The sequence below is a fragment of the Heloderma suspectum genome, chromosome 3, assembly GCF_057233095.1.
Source record: "Heloderma suspectum isolate Gila_16-S chromosome 3, 16-S_ref, whole genome shotgun sequence".
Taxonomy (NCBI): domain Eukaryota; kingdom Metazoa; phylum Chordata; class Lepidosauria; order Squamata; family Helodermatidae; genus Heloderma; species Heloderma suspectum.
This window is the reverse complement of record NC_139460.1, coordinates 330,804,567-330,820,504: the sequence shown is the minus strand read 5'-3', so window position 1 is coordinate 330,820,504 and position 15,938 is coordinate 330,804,567. Positions and strand designations below refer to the sequence as shown.

Below are 15,938 nucleotides of genomic sequence, written 5' to 3'. Positions count from 1 at the left end.
ATGCAGACAAACTGGAGAGGGTTCAGAGGAGGGCAACAAAGATGATCAGGGGACTGGAAACAAAGCCCTATGAAGAGAGACTGAAAGAACTTGGGCATGTTTAGCCTGGAGAAGAGAAGACTGAGGGGAGATATGATAGCGCTCTTCAAGTACTTGAAAGGTTGTCCCAGAGAGGAAGGCCAGGATCTCTTCTCGATCATCCCAGAGCGCAGGACATGGAATCATGGGCTCAAGTTACAGGAAGCCAGATTCCGGCTGAACATCAGGAAAAACATCCTGATTGTTAGAGCAATGCAACAATGGAACCCATTCCCTAGGGAGGTGGTGGGCTCTCCCACACTGGAGGCCTTCAAGACGAGGCTGGACAGCCATCTGTCAGGGATGCTCTGACTTGGATTCCTGCATTGAGCAGGGGATTGGACCCGATGGCCTTGTAGACCCCTTCCAACCCTACTATTCGATGATTCTATGTTTTTGTAATTGTAGGCCTTGGTTTCATTGCCTCTGCTTAATTGACCTTCACCCTCTTGCTCGCTCTCATGCATGGTCCCCTGTAATTCTTCCCCTGCAGGCTGTCCTCCAGTCTCATCCTCAAGTACCTGAAAATGGTTCCATAGTTCCACTGCTTCCACTGGTGCTGAGTGGCTTCTAGTTCTTCTGCTCCTGTCACCCTTTTCCGAGAAGTATCCTCTTCTTCATTTTTCCTCACCTCAGCATTTTCCTCTTCTGCCTCACCTTGCTATTGCTCTTCTGGCTTCTGTACTTTGCTTTGCCACTGTAATTCCACTGTTCTAAGAACTCTTTGTCTTCTCTTATTCCCTGGAGGGTTGACAGTCACCGCTCCAGTCCTCTTACCTTGTCTTCCAACAGGGCAATCAACTTGCACTTAGAATCATGGTATAGTAGGGTTGAAAGGGGCCTATAAGACCACTGAGTCCAACCCCTGCTCAATGCAGGAATCCAAGTCAAAGCATCCCTGAGAGATGGCTGTCCAGCTTGTTGCACATGTAGGCCATATTGATCTCAGGCAAGAAAACAAACATTGCACAGCCATTGCAGGTTACCACCACTGGAGTATCTTTTCCTTCCATAGTCTCTATTCCCTTTATGTTTCTAGCTTTCTGATTGTACTCGAATAGCCTGTGCTTTGTCCTCTATTCACTGGAGGGTAAAAACACTGTCCCACTGGTATGGAAGTGTGTGTTACAAGAAAATGAAAATTTTAAACAATGAAAAAGGGGGGAAATGGGGGGAATGTTAGGGGCCTCCCCCTTGACCTCCCCTGCTGAACTCCCCTGGCCAACCCATTTGCTCTCCCTGTTCACTTGCTCTGATCGCTCGCTCTCTGGGAGCTTGCTTCCTTGTATAGCCCCTAGACCAGCTGCAGCAGGGTTGTAACTTCATCAATGCCCGTTTCTTTCTATTGACCAGAGACCTCTTGTGTAAACTTGGTTGCGCTATATTCCCTGACAGAGTATATTTAGGTATTCCCGAGCCACTTTTCTGGTCTTCCAAAGCTGAATCTGCTTCCATTGCTCCAAAACAAGCACTGTTCTGAAACAACTTGGGCTTCCTGATTATTCCGTTCACTCTCTTCTGTTATGAGAAAAAAAAATTATTATCCTCTTAGTGTGCTTACCTAAAAGCATAAAGAACTGGCTAGTGACATATTACAGTATTTTCCCTGATTCTGCAGGTGCTGCCCTCCTTGTTCAAGCCTCCAAAAATACTGTGTTAAGTTCTCCTTTAACTCTTTGTGTACCTCACTCAGTGGCAGCTCTTCTACTTAAAGCAAGGACTCAGCACCTATCTCAATCATGCCCCTTCAGGTATGAAATTTTGCTTCTCTCTGGCAGTCATATTACAGTGCAACGTTGTTCCACTCCAAATCCCGCTTCTTTGCTGCCTGATCCTGCTGGGGTACCCCTTATGATTATTTAGACGTGGTTGAGCACCTAGCAAAGCCACGTCCACACTTGTCAGATGAGCCACTGACTAATGTAGGTTGTGTGTATTTTGTACATGAGTCCTGTCAAAGAAATGCTGAAGAGATAGGTTGGCTGTACGTCCCATACTGTAATTGAACAAGTTCTTTTGCCTAACTGTACTCCCGCTCAAGTGGCAGAACTTTTTCCCTCGCTAGGGCTACTGCCAATAAACCAGTCTCCCATGGTTACTTTTGAAGATGGTGCACAACTCCAATGGATGATATTCTGGAGGTGACGGACTCGACCTTGGGGAGCTGGGGGTGGCGACGGCCGACAGGAAGCTCTGGCGTGGGCTGGTCCATGAAGTCACAAAGAGTCAGAAGCGACTGACCGAATAAACAACAACAAGCACAACTCCAAAATCAGGCCCAAATGTTGAAAAAGAGAAGTGGAGACTGGCTGGTTGTTCTCAGTACACTGACCATTTGTGGCGCTCCCCAGACGGCCACCTGGTAGCGCCCCTGGTCCTTCTTCCCCACCTTGTAGTAACAGATAGGGGTAGAATCTATTGAGTCAATCCCCTAAGGGGTGAAGGTGCCACAATGGTTTAGATCAAGCAAGTTGCATACATTTGAATAATCAGAATAGTAGGGTTGGAAGGGGCCTACAAGGCCATCGAGTCCAACCCCCTGCTCAATGCAGGAATCCGAGTCACAGCATCCCTGACAGATGGCTGTCCAGCCTCATCTTGAATGCCTCCAGTGTGGGAGAGCCCACCACCTCCCTAGGTCATTGGTTCCATTGTCGTATTGCTCTAACAGTCAGGAAGTTTCTCCTGATGTTCAGCCGGAATCTGGCTTCCTGTAACTTGAGCCCATTATTCCATGTCCTGCGCTCTGGGATGATCAAGAAGAGATTCTGGCCTTCCTCTCTGGGACAACCTTTCAAGTACTTGAAAAGCGCTATCATATCTCCCCTCAGTCTTCTCTTCTCAAGGCTAAATATGCCCAAGTTCTTTCAGTCTCTCTTCCTTGAGCTTTGTTTCCAGTCCAGTAATGTGTTTAATGTACCCAGTAACTTTGTTTTTGCTTTTAGAGAAAATGTCTTTATATCTGTATTTGTACCTGTTGTTCTTGCCATGTGGGAGTGTGAGCTTTTTACTCCTCTTAGTCATAAAATACAACAGCAGCTTCTCCCATGTAAAAATCAAGATGCAGTTACTGTGTGTGACTGGCAATAGTGAGTGATGGCTGAGGATTGTCTGTTTGGTCATGTATTAGCTAATGTGTTTGAACATGTATTGTGGCTTAAGCTCAACCTTCTGTGTGCACCAGTAAGGGTTACTTCACAAAGAAGAAAATGCAAGCTAAACTGAATGTTTGTTGAGAGATGATGCATGTGCTAGAATGATGCTGTCAAGATGAGAATGTGATTTTAAAGTGGTCTGAGCAAGTGTAAATTTGTATTGAAAGTCACTTGTGAGATATATTTGTACACTGAAGTAACAGTGGATTTAAATCCTATGGGTTGTGCATTGTCCCATTGTTGTATAGTTATTATTTTCTTGCTTTGTCTTTTTGCTTTGTATGTAGCCTAGCAAGCGTAGTTATTTTAGATCTGTTTTAATTGCTTTATAAACAACGGCATATAGAACTGTGAATCTGTGAGAATTTAAGGGAGAATTGTATTAGATTTAGTTTCAGAAGAATGGCAAGCAGTCAGGTGTGAATTTGCCCAGAATCATATGCAGTAATAATGCAGTAATCAATAGCACTGATATGCTGATTTGCTAGAAAGTTGGCAATTTTCATGATTTTACAATTTGTTCTCATAGCTGTATTCATATAACGTGAAAGCCATGCTTTTTGCTACTAGCAAAAGCTAAAACAATGCACAGTAATCGCTCTTCACACTGTGTCCCTTCTAACTGATAAGGAATGCTTCATTCTGTACTGTGAGAAAACTTATTTTGCTGCCAAAAGAGAAAGGCCTTGGTGAAGGGGGGCCAGCAGTGTGTGTACTTTCTGACAGTTTTCTAACTAAGTGAGACTTGCTCTATAGACTCCTGAGTGAATTGGCCGGTTATCTGTTCTCATCTGAAGGAAAGAAGGTGCACCTCCTGCTCAGATAGCCAGCCCCAAAGTACGGCGCCCCGTCACTCCCCTGGAAACCAGAGTGACTGAACTGAGGGTTAAGAGACTTGTAAGCTTTCTTTTAACATACAAATAGATTTCATTCAGATGAAGAAATGTTGTACTTTTAAATATGTATTAGTTCTGTGTACAAAGCTCTGCAAATGCAACAGCATCTCCAGTGCCCCTACCATCCCCAGCCAGCAGGGCTGGTAGAATAAAAGAATGGTGCCTTAAAGAACAAATTAGCCAACATCTGTGCTGAAACTGGACTTAAATGGCAAAAATGCTTTACCTTTGGCCCCGATAAACATACATGCCACTTCACACCAACTGTGCTCAGTGCCCATGAGATCCTTAGCAAGAAGCCTGTGAGACCCCGATCTTCAGCACCTCTTAAAGGACATCTTACTAACTTGCACTTAAGTGACGAGACTGTGTTGAACTATTACCAAGCATTAATGAAGTGTGTGAAGGCTTTCCATTCAGAGGTTAAAAAGTGCTCCCAAACATTCCTACAATAGTGTCACAACCTGTAGCCTAGAGACTGAGTCTCCACCAAAGTCCATCAGAGGAAGTCACAAAATTCAAAGTGATCTGGATAGACTGGAGCGCTGGGCAGAAAACAACAGAATGACATTTAAGAGGGATAAATGCCAAGTTCTGCACCGAGGAAAAAGAAACCAAATGCACAGTTACAAGATGGGGGATACGTGGCTCAACAACACGACAAGCGAGAAAGATCTTGGAATTGTTGTCGATCACAAGCTGAATATGAGCCAACAATGTGATGTGGCTGCAGAAAAGGCCAATGCTCTTTTGAGCTGCATTAATAGAATAGATATTAATAGCTGCATTAATAGCTTCTAAATCCCAGGAAGTACTAGTTCCCCTCTACTCAGCACTGGTTAGGCATCATCTGGAGTACTGTGTCCAGTTCTGGGCACCACACTTTCAGAAGGATGCAGACAAACTGGAGAGGATTCAGAGGAGGGCAACAAAGAAGTTCAGGGGACTGGAAACAAAGCCCTATGAAGTGAGACTGAAAGAACGGGGCACGTTTAGCCTTGAGAAGACTGAGGGGAGATATGATAGCGCTCTTCAAGTACTTGAAAGGTTGTCACAGAGAGGAAGGCCAGGATCTCTTCTCGATCATCCCAGAGTGCAGGACACGGAATCGTGAGCTCAAGTTACAGGAAGCCAGATTCCGGCTGAACATCAGGAAAAACTTCCTGACTGTCAGAGCAATACGACAATGGAACCAATTCCCTGGGGAGGTGATGGGCTCTCCCACACTGGAGGCCTTCAAGACGAGGCTGGACAGCCATCTGTCAGGGATGCTCTGACTTGGATTCCTGCATTGAGCAGGGGGTTGGACTCGATGGCCTTGTAGGCCCCTTCCAGCCCTACTATTCGAAGATTCTATGATTCTAGGTCTTCCCTTGAGCCTCACTGAAACAGACCCTGTAAGGTGCTGTTGACCATCCGCACCCTTTGACGCTGCAAAGATAGCCTACCTTGGTCCCTGCATCCTACTGCAAGAAAGTTTTGCCCCCTGGAGATGACATCCCCAGAACCAGACAACGCTGGATGTGCCCTAACAGAAGTTCATCAGCCCTGTGGGTCATTTTGGACCCAAAAAGAACATCTTTGGTTGCCATCGTGGTACTGTCCTGTTGTCCTTTTTCCTGCTATTGTGTGAGACCTTAAACCTTTGGCACTTGGGCCTCCTCTGGATCACAAAATAGCCACCTCTAAAGGACCAGTAGTGAGCCAAGAACTTGCTGGTGAGGCGAGCATAAGCCTAGCAGTGAGCCCAGCTCCTGTTAATGAAGGAAGAGCTGTCTCAGCCTCCACCAGAGGCACATTCTCTTGATGTGGCCTACCTGCATCCTGCTCCTGCTTGACATCTTTTGTTGCATGAAAGCAGAGAACACTTTCCTGAAAGTAGCGACCCAGATTCAAGTGGACTTAAATATACCTAACTGCTAGATCTTCAGCCCACAGACGCACACCAATGATCCAAATCCCACTAAATCAGACTACGGGAGTAAGTGAGCGGCTAGACGGCCATAGGATAGGTTAGTTTCTGGAGAACTGACCTTCCCCCTCTCCCATGCTGCCTCACAGGCTGCGTGGAACAGCCCTGTGCTCTGCACTCAGAAGAGGAGCGCAAAACGGCAAAAGTGGGGCGTTCTGGGGCAGGGAAGGCAGAAGTGCCAGTTCGACACATCCTATGTGTCATCTGGCAGCCACTTCCCCCACTCCGCCTTCCTGCGGCCAGACAGCTGAAATGCATCAGCTGCAAATGCAGGGCAGGTGAAGCGCGGAGGGGACGATCCCCTCCATGCTTCTCCTGCCCCGCATTGCATAGGCGGTTGCCTCCGAGTTCGGAGGCAGCTGCCTATCCCCATTTGACTGCACCCTAAAACGATTAAACCCTATTACCCAGATCTACCAAAACCAGTCACCCAGCAAGATGTGCAATATAATAAGCATAATTGTTTGTATTGTTTTGTTCCAAGTGATCATTGCTTTGATTAAATGTTGTATCAAATTCCTTACAAAAACTATACATAAAGCTGAACAGCACCAGATGGTTAAGAGAATGAAAAGAGAAATGTGAAGAGAGAGATAAAGAGATTAAACAACTGATATCAATACAGATATGGACGGTGAGCCTGAAAGGCCAAAGGGGGGATTGTAAAGGCAGGCCTGACTAGGCCTTGTAAGTAGCTTGGTTCAGGCGAGGGGCCTCATAGGACTGAGAGACAGAGTGTATGTGCCTGTCCATGAGAAGATAATTGTAACTTGCTCATAAGCAGGCAATTCCTATCCACCAAAGTAACTCGTCCCTAAAGAAGGTCGCTGTTCTGATAAGACTGTTGCTGAGTACTAATTGGTTTCTGAGCATGTGTAGCGTATTTTCTTCCTTCTCCAAATTTCAGTCTTAATAAATGCATCCTGTTTCTTTTATTTGAGAGAGAGACAGTTTCATCTGTCTCTCCCACAGCCGTAATGCGCTTTAATAAATTTCTGACTGCTCAACCTAACCTGCCTTGGATATTTCCTTAACACTTTGAATGAGTTCAAATCTCCAGGGTGAGATGAACTGGAACTTAGAGTAAACCACAATGTGATGTGGCTGCAAAAAAGACAAATGCTCTTTTGGGCTGCATTAATAGAAGCATTCCAAATCCCGGGAAGTACTAGTTCCCCTCTACTCAGCACTGGTTAGGCCTCATCTGGAGTACTGTGTCCAGTTTTGGGCACCACACTTTCAGAAGGATGCAGACAAACTGGAGAGGGTTCAGAGGAGGGCAACAAAGATGATCAGGGGACTGGAAACAAAGCCCTGTGAAGAGAGACTGAAAGAACTGGGCCTGTTTAGCCTTGAGAAGAGAAGACCCAAGTATGTGGCGAAGACCCGTGGACTCGCCAGGTATGTTGTCTCCCGGGAGGACAGATTAGAGACGTGACTGAAAGGTTGCCTGCACTCATAAAGCCCACTAACAGGTATCCCTTTCTTCTCATCCATGTGGGAACAAATGATACCGCCAAGCGGAGCTATGAAGAGATCACGTCAGACTTTGAAGCTTTGGGAAGGAAACTCAAGAACTTTGGGGCCCAGATAGTTTTCTCATCCATCCTTCCAGTAGTTAGAAGAGGGATAGAAAGGGAACGAAAAATACTCCGGGTGAATGACTGGCTACGAAGGTGGTGCCGACGAGAGAGATTTGGATTCTGGGACCACGGGCTATACTTCCTGGAAGATGGGCTGTTGGCTAGGGATGGGTTGCACCTCAGAAAGGCTGGGAAGAATGTGTTTGGCCACAGCATGAAGAACTTCATCAGGAGGGCTTTAAACTGAATCCTACGGGGAAGGGAGATGTAATGTTGGGGGTAACAATGGACATAGGCGCATGCACTGCAATGGAGAGAACAGCTCTGATAGCGCCCAATAATAGTCTTCAGACACATGTAGGAAGAAAGCCAGACTATGAAGCACATGGTCTTCGATGTCTATATACTAATGCCCAGAGTATGGGAAACAAACAGAACGAACTTGAACTCTTAATACAGGAGGGAAATTATGACTTGATAGGTATAACTGAGACTTGGTGGGATGACTCTCATGACTGGAATACAGCAGTTGAAGGATATAACTTGTTCAAAAAGAACAGGAGGAACAGAAAGGGAGGTGGGGTTGCACTGTATGTGAAAAATACATATCTCTGCACAGAAATACAGGAGGAGGAGCTTGGTAGCCCCATCGAGAGCATCTGGGTTGAAATAAATGGAGCAAAGAATAAAAGGAACCTTTTAAAATTAAAATTAAATAAATTTTAAATAAAATTATTCTTTTATTCAGAGTCTACTACCGGCCACCCAATCAAGGAGAAGACAAGGATGAAACTTTTGAAAAGCAAATAGCCAATGTTTTAAGGAAGCATGATGTAGTAGTAATGGGGGACTTCAATTTCCCCGATATTTGTTGGGAGACAAATTCTGCAAAACATGGCCCCTCCAGGAAATTCCTGACTTGTGTGGCGGATAACTTCCTCCTACAGATGGCCTTGTAGGCCCCTTCCAACCCTACTATTCTATTCTATGATTCTATAAGACTGAGGGGAGATAAGACAGCGCTCTTCAAGTACTCGAAAGGTTGTTACAGAGAGGAAGGCCAGGATCTCTTCTGGATCATCCCAGAGTGCAGGACACGGAATCATGGGCTCAAGTTACAGGAAGCAAGATTCTGGCTGAACATCAGGAAAAACATCCTGACTGTTAGAGCAATACGACAATGGAACCAACTACCTAGGGAGGTTGTGAGCTCTTCCACAATGGAGGCATTCAAGATGAAGCTCGACAGCTATCTGTCAGGATGCTGTTGAAGCCCTGGACCACTGCCTGAACTCAGTAATGGGCTGGATGAGGGCCAGTAAACTGAAACTGCATCCTGGTAAGACGGAAGCCCTGTGGGTGAGTGGTTCCCGAGTCTGGGAGATAGGCTCATTGCCTGTTCTGGGTGGGGTTGCACTCTCTCTGAAAGATCAGGTCCGTAGTCTATAGTTACTACTAGATCCAGCACTATTGCTGGAGGCCCAAGTGGCCACGGCGGCTCGGGATGCCTTTTATCAGCTTTGCCCGGTTCATGAATTATGGCCTCTTCTGGACAGGGACAGCTTGGCCACAGTGGTACAGGCACTAGTGAGCTCAAGACTGGCTTACTGCAATGTGCTTCATGTGGGGCTGCCTTTAAGGCTGGTCTGGAAGCTGGAGCTAGTGCAGAACACAGCAGCTCAGCTGTTGTTGGGAGCTGCCCCTTTTCAGCGTGTAACTCCTTTGCTGAGGGAACTGCATTGGCTGCCTATTTGCTTCTGGGCCAGGTTTAAGGTTTTAGTACTAGTGTACAAAGCCCTAAACAACTTTGGACCAGAATACCTGAGAGAGTGCCTTCTTCCTTACCAACCTGCCTGGTCTCTGAGGTCATCACAGGGCATGCCCCTGCTGGTTACATGGAACGATGGCCTGATTGGAGTCCACCAAGAGAAGAGCCTTCAGTGTGGTGGCCCCGTCTTTGGAACTCCTTACCCATGGAGGTCAGATAGGCACCAACACTGTGTTGTTTCCGGCGCCTCCTGAAAGCAGTTCTTTTCCAGAAAGCCTTCCTTCGTTAACCAGCCAGTTCCTATTGGCATTCTGTTTTAAAAAATAGCATAATTTTAATCTGGTGTTTTAATCTTTTTATGCTTTTACTGTTTTATCTGCATTGAGCAGGGGGTTGGACTCGATGGCCTTGTAGGCCCCTTCCAACCCTACTATTCTACTATTCTATGATTCTATCTCTTGTGTTCACTGCTCCGAAATCTGTTCTAAATATGGAGCAGTATATAAAAATTGTAAATAAGGAAATGGTATTAAAGAGCAGAAGAAAGGGGGTGGGGGTGGGGGGAAATGCCTTCACAATAACACTAATCTACGGAATGCCTTCTTCCCATATTACTTTGCTTGGCCTGCATAAGTTCTACATGTGTGGCCGAACTTCCCACAGGTAGTGGAGGAAAGGGCTACGCTTCGGGGAAGGCTAGAAAGGAAAGGCTGGAAGCTGGAAACGAAGAGGCAGGAGCTGTGATGGGGAGGCGTTTGGGGGGGTAAGAGAAGGGCACAGGCTGCTTGGGTGACACAGCAACAGGCAGCACTGGCATCAAGCAGGAGCTGCAAAACGCACCTCACATATGGTTGGTAATAACCATGGCAACTTTAGATGGCTCTTTGTGACCCAGTAAGTGCTTCTGGACTCCTTCCTTAGCTCACCTCAGTGTTAGGTGCTCTCTCCGTTTCTTTCCAGGTGCAAGATATACAACCCTAACTGACTCCTCCACTTCTCACTGAGGAGAAAGGGAATTTGTGGCGGGTCTTCCATCGTCAAATGTGGAAATATCACTGTCTCATGCTTGACCAGTAACTGGCATTGCTCTATCATTGTTCTGACGGTACCAGGAATGATAACCAACACATGGCAAGTTATTTCTTTGTGCAGGCCCCTATCTAAGCATGCAGGACCATTCACTAAGGATGCCAGGATCTGGCAAAGGAGACTTTTCTCAGCTCCAGCCATATCAATGATCTCCACCAATGTGTTGCTGTTGTTAATGTTAAGGAGAAATCTGGGAGGCATGTAGGTATGAGCAAAAAGGAGGGTGTAATGTGTCTGATGGCTCAGGGACTCAGGAGAATGAGTGAGATGTTCCAAGTGGAACAAGCAAGGGATCACACCTCCCTGATGGAAGCAGCCAAAGAAAAGTGCAGCACCAATATTAAACACGATGTTGATAGATTTCCACTGCTGGTTCTGTCTGTGCTGTGTGATCAAGAGAACCAAAGGCGAGATAAGGGGGATGAGGAAGCGAGGTTCTTGATGGCTGAATAAGGAAAGAAATGCCAGAGGAATAAAGTAGAATGCTAGTAGTGCCAGCCTGCCTTCTGGACATACAGCTGCTGAGCGTGAGCTCCTCTTAGGTGCCCTGAGCCAGATGACTTGGCCAATCTGGCCCTTCAGCAGTCTGAAGCCATTGTGGATGGCCTCTATATGAAGGACCCCAAAAAGCAGGACCCCGTTAACTGCAAAATGTGTAACACGTGGATGAACCCCATGCCGTGCAAGGTTGTCAGGGTTGAGGTTATAGCTGAGAAAGTTAAAGGGGGTCACGACCACGCTCTGACGCAATCTACAGATGGTCTTCCACGGGCTGTCCTCATAGATACTAGGCAGGCTACGCCCCGATAGGGTGGGTGTGAAGTACCATGTATCAGCAGCTATGAAGATAACCGCAGTGAAAACAGCACTTGGGACAAGCCGCAGGAGCTGGTTTACAGTTCTTCTAATGCTTTGTTTACATGTGGTGTCTATACCAGTCCAATGCAGCAGGGGTGTCAAAGCAAATACCAGAAATGTTGGCCTGTTGAAAAAGCCAGCAACTGTTACAATCCCAATGAGTCTATGACTTAAAGGATTCAGCCACCTGGAGGCTGATGTTGAGGCCGATTCTTTGCCGACTGCTCCTGAAGACACCAATACAAGCAGCAAGGCAAAAAGAAGTCCTTCAACCGTGTTAGCAAATGTTCTTGTGTAAAACACAAGCGTGACGTAGGAGCCAGCAAGCAAAGCCAATGAGTTCCATGGATCTGCTCCCCACAGAGGAGCTAGCTGATAAACACTGTAGTCCAGGAGGAAGGAGAATATGGTGAGAAGAAGGCGGGGTGAAACGAGGAGGGTATAGCTGCTGATGCAGCTTGTCCAGAGGCCCAGCTGCTGAAGAGTCTTAATAACCCCGAAAGCAACCCCAGATGTAATCAATGGGAACACAATAGTCCTGCAAGGAGATTTGGGGAGGAATTCCCATGGATGATGCACCTTTAAGTCCAATATGCTGCCTAAGGAGAAGGAAGAAAAGGCAACGTGGTAGGCATTACTGGAACAGTACAAGCAATTGTGGAGGCCTATTCATTTATTAATTTAATGTATACCCTCTTTCAGCTAGAAGAAACTGGCCCTTGAGGCAGCTTACAACCTAAAATTAGAAGATTTAAAACAATTAAAATCACTAAATAAATACCATTAAGAATAGAATCACCAGCAGAAAATTAATGATTTAGCCAGACTACGATATGTTGGTAATCCTTTATTTTATTTATTTATTTTAGGATATTTATCTACTGGATCCTATTTTAAAAACCCTGAAGTGGTCATAAATTAACACTGTCGATATTTAGCCCTTTAGAGCAATGGTGAACTTGAAAGGCAGCCATTCTACACACATGGACTTGTTAAACTGCTTTGCCGTGGGCCCGAACCATCCAAGCCAGCAAGACCTCATCCCATTTAGATACAAAGAACTCTTCAGACTAAAGCCATCACTGGATTCTTTAAGACCAACAACACATCATAGTATATGACGTACAATATATGTTACCTGCCATGACCTCTGGAGACTGGAAAAACTCATCCGGATGCAAGTAGCCAGTCTGAGGAAGAAGGCACCAGCAGATTCTTAGCATGCAAAGGACCCTCCAAAACGTTTTGGGTGTCATTCCAACTTTACCACACCTGCCCTGATTAGAAAGTGTCGACTGGAAACAGTAGCAGCCTCCAGTTCTCAAAAGTGAGCCCTGAAAGAGTCAAAATGTTTAAAGCACAACACCTGTTTGATCAGTAAAACATCTTTCAGTCATAGTTGGAGATCATCTAGTCCACCCCTCTGAATTGCAGGGTGCCGCTGCAACATCCCTGGCAGAAGGCCATCCAGCTGCAGGACAACTTGAACTGGGGTGAGGACTTCTGGTTAAGAGGATTTGGTTTAAGTCTGACTTCCCTCCCTCCCTCCCTCCGCTTGGGATACACATAGGATTACTACAGACACCCATGACATACATGGGTATAAAATTTAAAGAAATAGACACTGAAGGACAGCTCAGCACTAAAGGTTAAAGCTCCAGCCATCCTGACCAGGATTTATTATTTGTGTATTTGTTACATTTATACCCCACCTTTTCCCCTCAAGGAGCCTTAGGCAGCGTACACAGTCCTGGCTCTCCAGGTGCTGGCATTCATAGCCCACTTAAAATATCACATGCCTTTTCCAGGGCTTCCAGATCCTCAATGCAGGAAACCTTTTGATGTATCAAGTCTGTTAGGAATAGTCAAAACCATCTCCTTTTAATTAACACCTTCATGGTCCATTTCCTAGATGTAAAAGAAGGGTGAAAGGGTCTTACTGGCTATGTGCCTGTCACTGGATTGGCTAAAGTTACATATCTTATTGTTGTTCGGGCTGTTAATGATTGTAAACCACCCTGAGAGAATTTGTCAGTTGGGTAGTATGGAAAAACTTGTTTACCTGCAATGCTTAGTCATCTGTTGTGAAGGTTTGAGGCCTACAGAGGCAAAGGGAAAAAAGGTCAGGCTTAGAAGCCTGGAGTTTTTGTTGGGAGGGGGTACTTCCCTCACAGAAGTAGTTTAATTTCCCCAGTTAAGTTTCACTTTCATTTCCCCAGTTGTTTCATTTCTTCAAGTTTGAAACAGTACTTTCAGTTTTGAGGGAAGAGGATATAAAAAGAGAGTGAGAGAGCCAGTAAGAGTCAGAGTTGGGGAGACCAGAGCCTAAAGAAAGGCAGGAAGAAGCAGCCTGGAGAAACCTAAGGAAAGGAACTTGGGTTTTGCAACTTTTATTTTTTCTTAATGCCTTTTGTATCACTCAGCTCTCTTGTGTAAATACCTTTAGTTGTGATTTGCTCACTTTAATTTACCAGTAAACTGCTGTGGTTAAACCCCGTGTCCAGAGTGTCAATCACCCCACGTCTACCTCCTTTACTTTCCCCCACTAGAAAAGGGAAGGTAAAAGAAGGAAGGTGGTGTTGCAGAACCCAGAGTCAGAGAGACCACGGAGTGAAGGAAAAAGAGATTCTTTATTTAACGTGCGGGCTTAAGGCTGGAATCATTTCCAAAGAGCCAGAAGCCCCGATCCACACCAGCACACTGCCTCCACAAATACTGCGACACACAGGAAACGGCTCCCCCTCTCCCCCCCATGCGGGGCCGCAGTCCCCAACATCTCCTCTCCTAGCACCACTGTCTACAATACAAGAACTGGGTTATAGGGTAGCCGTGATAAGCAGAGAACAGAAGAGAACAGCAGAGAACAAGATATACAATTGTATGAGCTTTGACAAGATAAGGAATTCCTGTGTCTCGTCAGCTTACAACAATATATTTAAGGGAGAAAGAGCTCAGCAAGAACATGAAGCATGAGACTGCATGAGGCTACTTAGTCTGACCCCCGATATGGCTGCTACAGTGGGACACTGAAGGAGATAAGATATCATTAAGGAGTTGCTCAGGAGGGCCAGGTCATAACCCTGACACCTGTCTAAACATCATAAAAATGAACTGAGACTTCTGTATTCCTGGTCATCTGATCACCTTGTCACCCTGGTCACCTCTGATCATCTGAAGATCCTGTGTGTTGCAACTGCCCAGGAGAGACCTTGGGTTGTATTTTGTCTCCAAGATTTTAGCAAAGCTCAGCACACTTTTAACACCTTTCAGTTTGGACCTGAGGCCCGACAGTGAGTTTCTGACAACCCCAGGTGAGGTTTCTCTTCCTACCTGCTTGGATTTACTTTGCTTACTTATGCCAAAGGGGAGATAAGAGGAAAACAAGGTGCCTTATCTGGGGGGACGGGGGTGGGGTTCTAGCTGGTTGTTTTCTCTCCTAGGCAGATACTTATCTTCAAGCTCTAGACTTTCCTCCCCGGCCAAAGTTTGAGGGAAAGGGGAGGTGGTGCCAGAATCCTCATAATCGGGTGGGAGCTTGCACAACTTGCCCGCCTCACAACATGGTGACAACACGGTGTGTTGTCCCACTATTTTTGGACCTATTTTCTGGAGTTTGAGGAGCTACAGACAAGAAGAAGGCCTACGAAGTTTGGACTTCCTGTGAGCTAAAATGTTGGTTTTCTTCTGGTTTGCTAAATGCAAGGAGAAACTGAGAGGAGCTGACAACATAACTTTGTGAATGGCATGCAAGAAGTGCCATAAGCTGGGCCTCAGTGCCATAAAAATATGGGAGTGTGGAAGGTTGAATAAAGCATGGATCGTAGAATCATAGAATAGTAGGGTTGGAAGGGGCCTACAAGGCCATCGAGTCCAACCCCCTGCTCAATGCAGGAATCCACGTCAGAGCATCCCTGACAGATGGCTGTCCAGCCTCGTCTTGACCGCCTCCAGTGTGGGAGAGCCCACCACCTCCCTGGGGAATTGGTTCCATTGTCGTATTGCTCTAACAGTCAGGACGTTTTTCCTGGTGTTCAGCCAGAATCTGGCTTCCTGTCACTTGAGCCCATTATTCCGTGTCCTGCACTCTGGTGTAGCAGCCATATCGGGGGTCAGACTAAGTAGCCTCATGCTTCATGTTCTTGCTGAGCTCTTGCTCTCTGAAATATATGTTTGTAAGCTGACGAGACACAGGAATTTCTTGTCAACAAAGGCTAAGGTCATGGTGATATGTATATCATGTTCTCTGCTGTTTTCTGCTTATCATGGCTACCCTATAACCCATTTCTTATATTATAAACAATGGTGCTAGGAGAAGAAATGTTGAGGACTGCAACCCCACACGGGAGGGAGAGGAGGAGCCGTTTCCTATGTGTCACAATATCTATAAAAACAATGTGCTGATGTAAATCGGGGCTTTTGGCTCTTTGGAAGTGATTCCAGCCATAAAGCCCGCGCGTTAAATAAAGAAAAACTCTTTTTCCTTCACTCCGTGGTCTCTCTGACTCTATGTTCTGCAACATAAATGGTGCCGTGACTCGG

General features: G+C 46.0%; 1 protein-coding gene across 2 annotated transcripts; it reads right to left on the bottom strand.

Moving 5' to 3' along the window:
• Positions 1-5,942: 5,942 nt before the first annotated feature.
• PIGZ (phosphatidylinositol glycan anchor biosynthesis class Z (Gwada blood group)) lies at positions 5,943-14,015 on the bottom strand. Of its 2 annotated transcripts, none has more exons than XM_084847905.1 (2): positions 12,538-14,015; positions 5,943-11,998 (listed from the first exon to the last, which is right to left on the bottom strand). In XM_084847905.1, exons 1-2 carry the CDS (start codon positions 12,653-12,655, stop codon positions 10,386-10,388), a joined length of 1,731 nt encoding a protein of 576 aa, XP_084704031.1. In that variant the 5' UTR covers positions 12,656-14,015; the 3' UTR covers positions 5,943-10,385. The 2 variants fall into 2 exon arrangements, with proteins under 2 accessions (XP_084704031.1, XP_084704030.1); XM_084847904.1 differs by having other exon boundaries at positions 12,526-12,924.
• Positions 14,016-15,938: the final 1,923 nt, after the last annotated feature.

Coding starts and splice junctions, on each gene's coding strand:
- PIGZ (XM_084847904.1), bottom strand. CDS start 12,655: ATGACACCCAAAACGTTTTGGAGGGTCCTTTGCATGCTAAGAATCTGC. Junction 11,999..12,525: donor CATGGCAGGTAACATATATT/GTACGTCATATA, acceptor CCTTCTCCTTAG/GCAGCATATTGGACTTAAAG.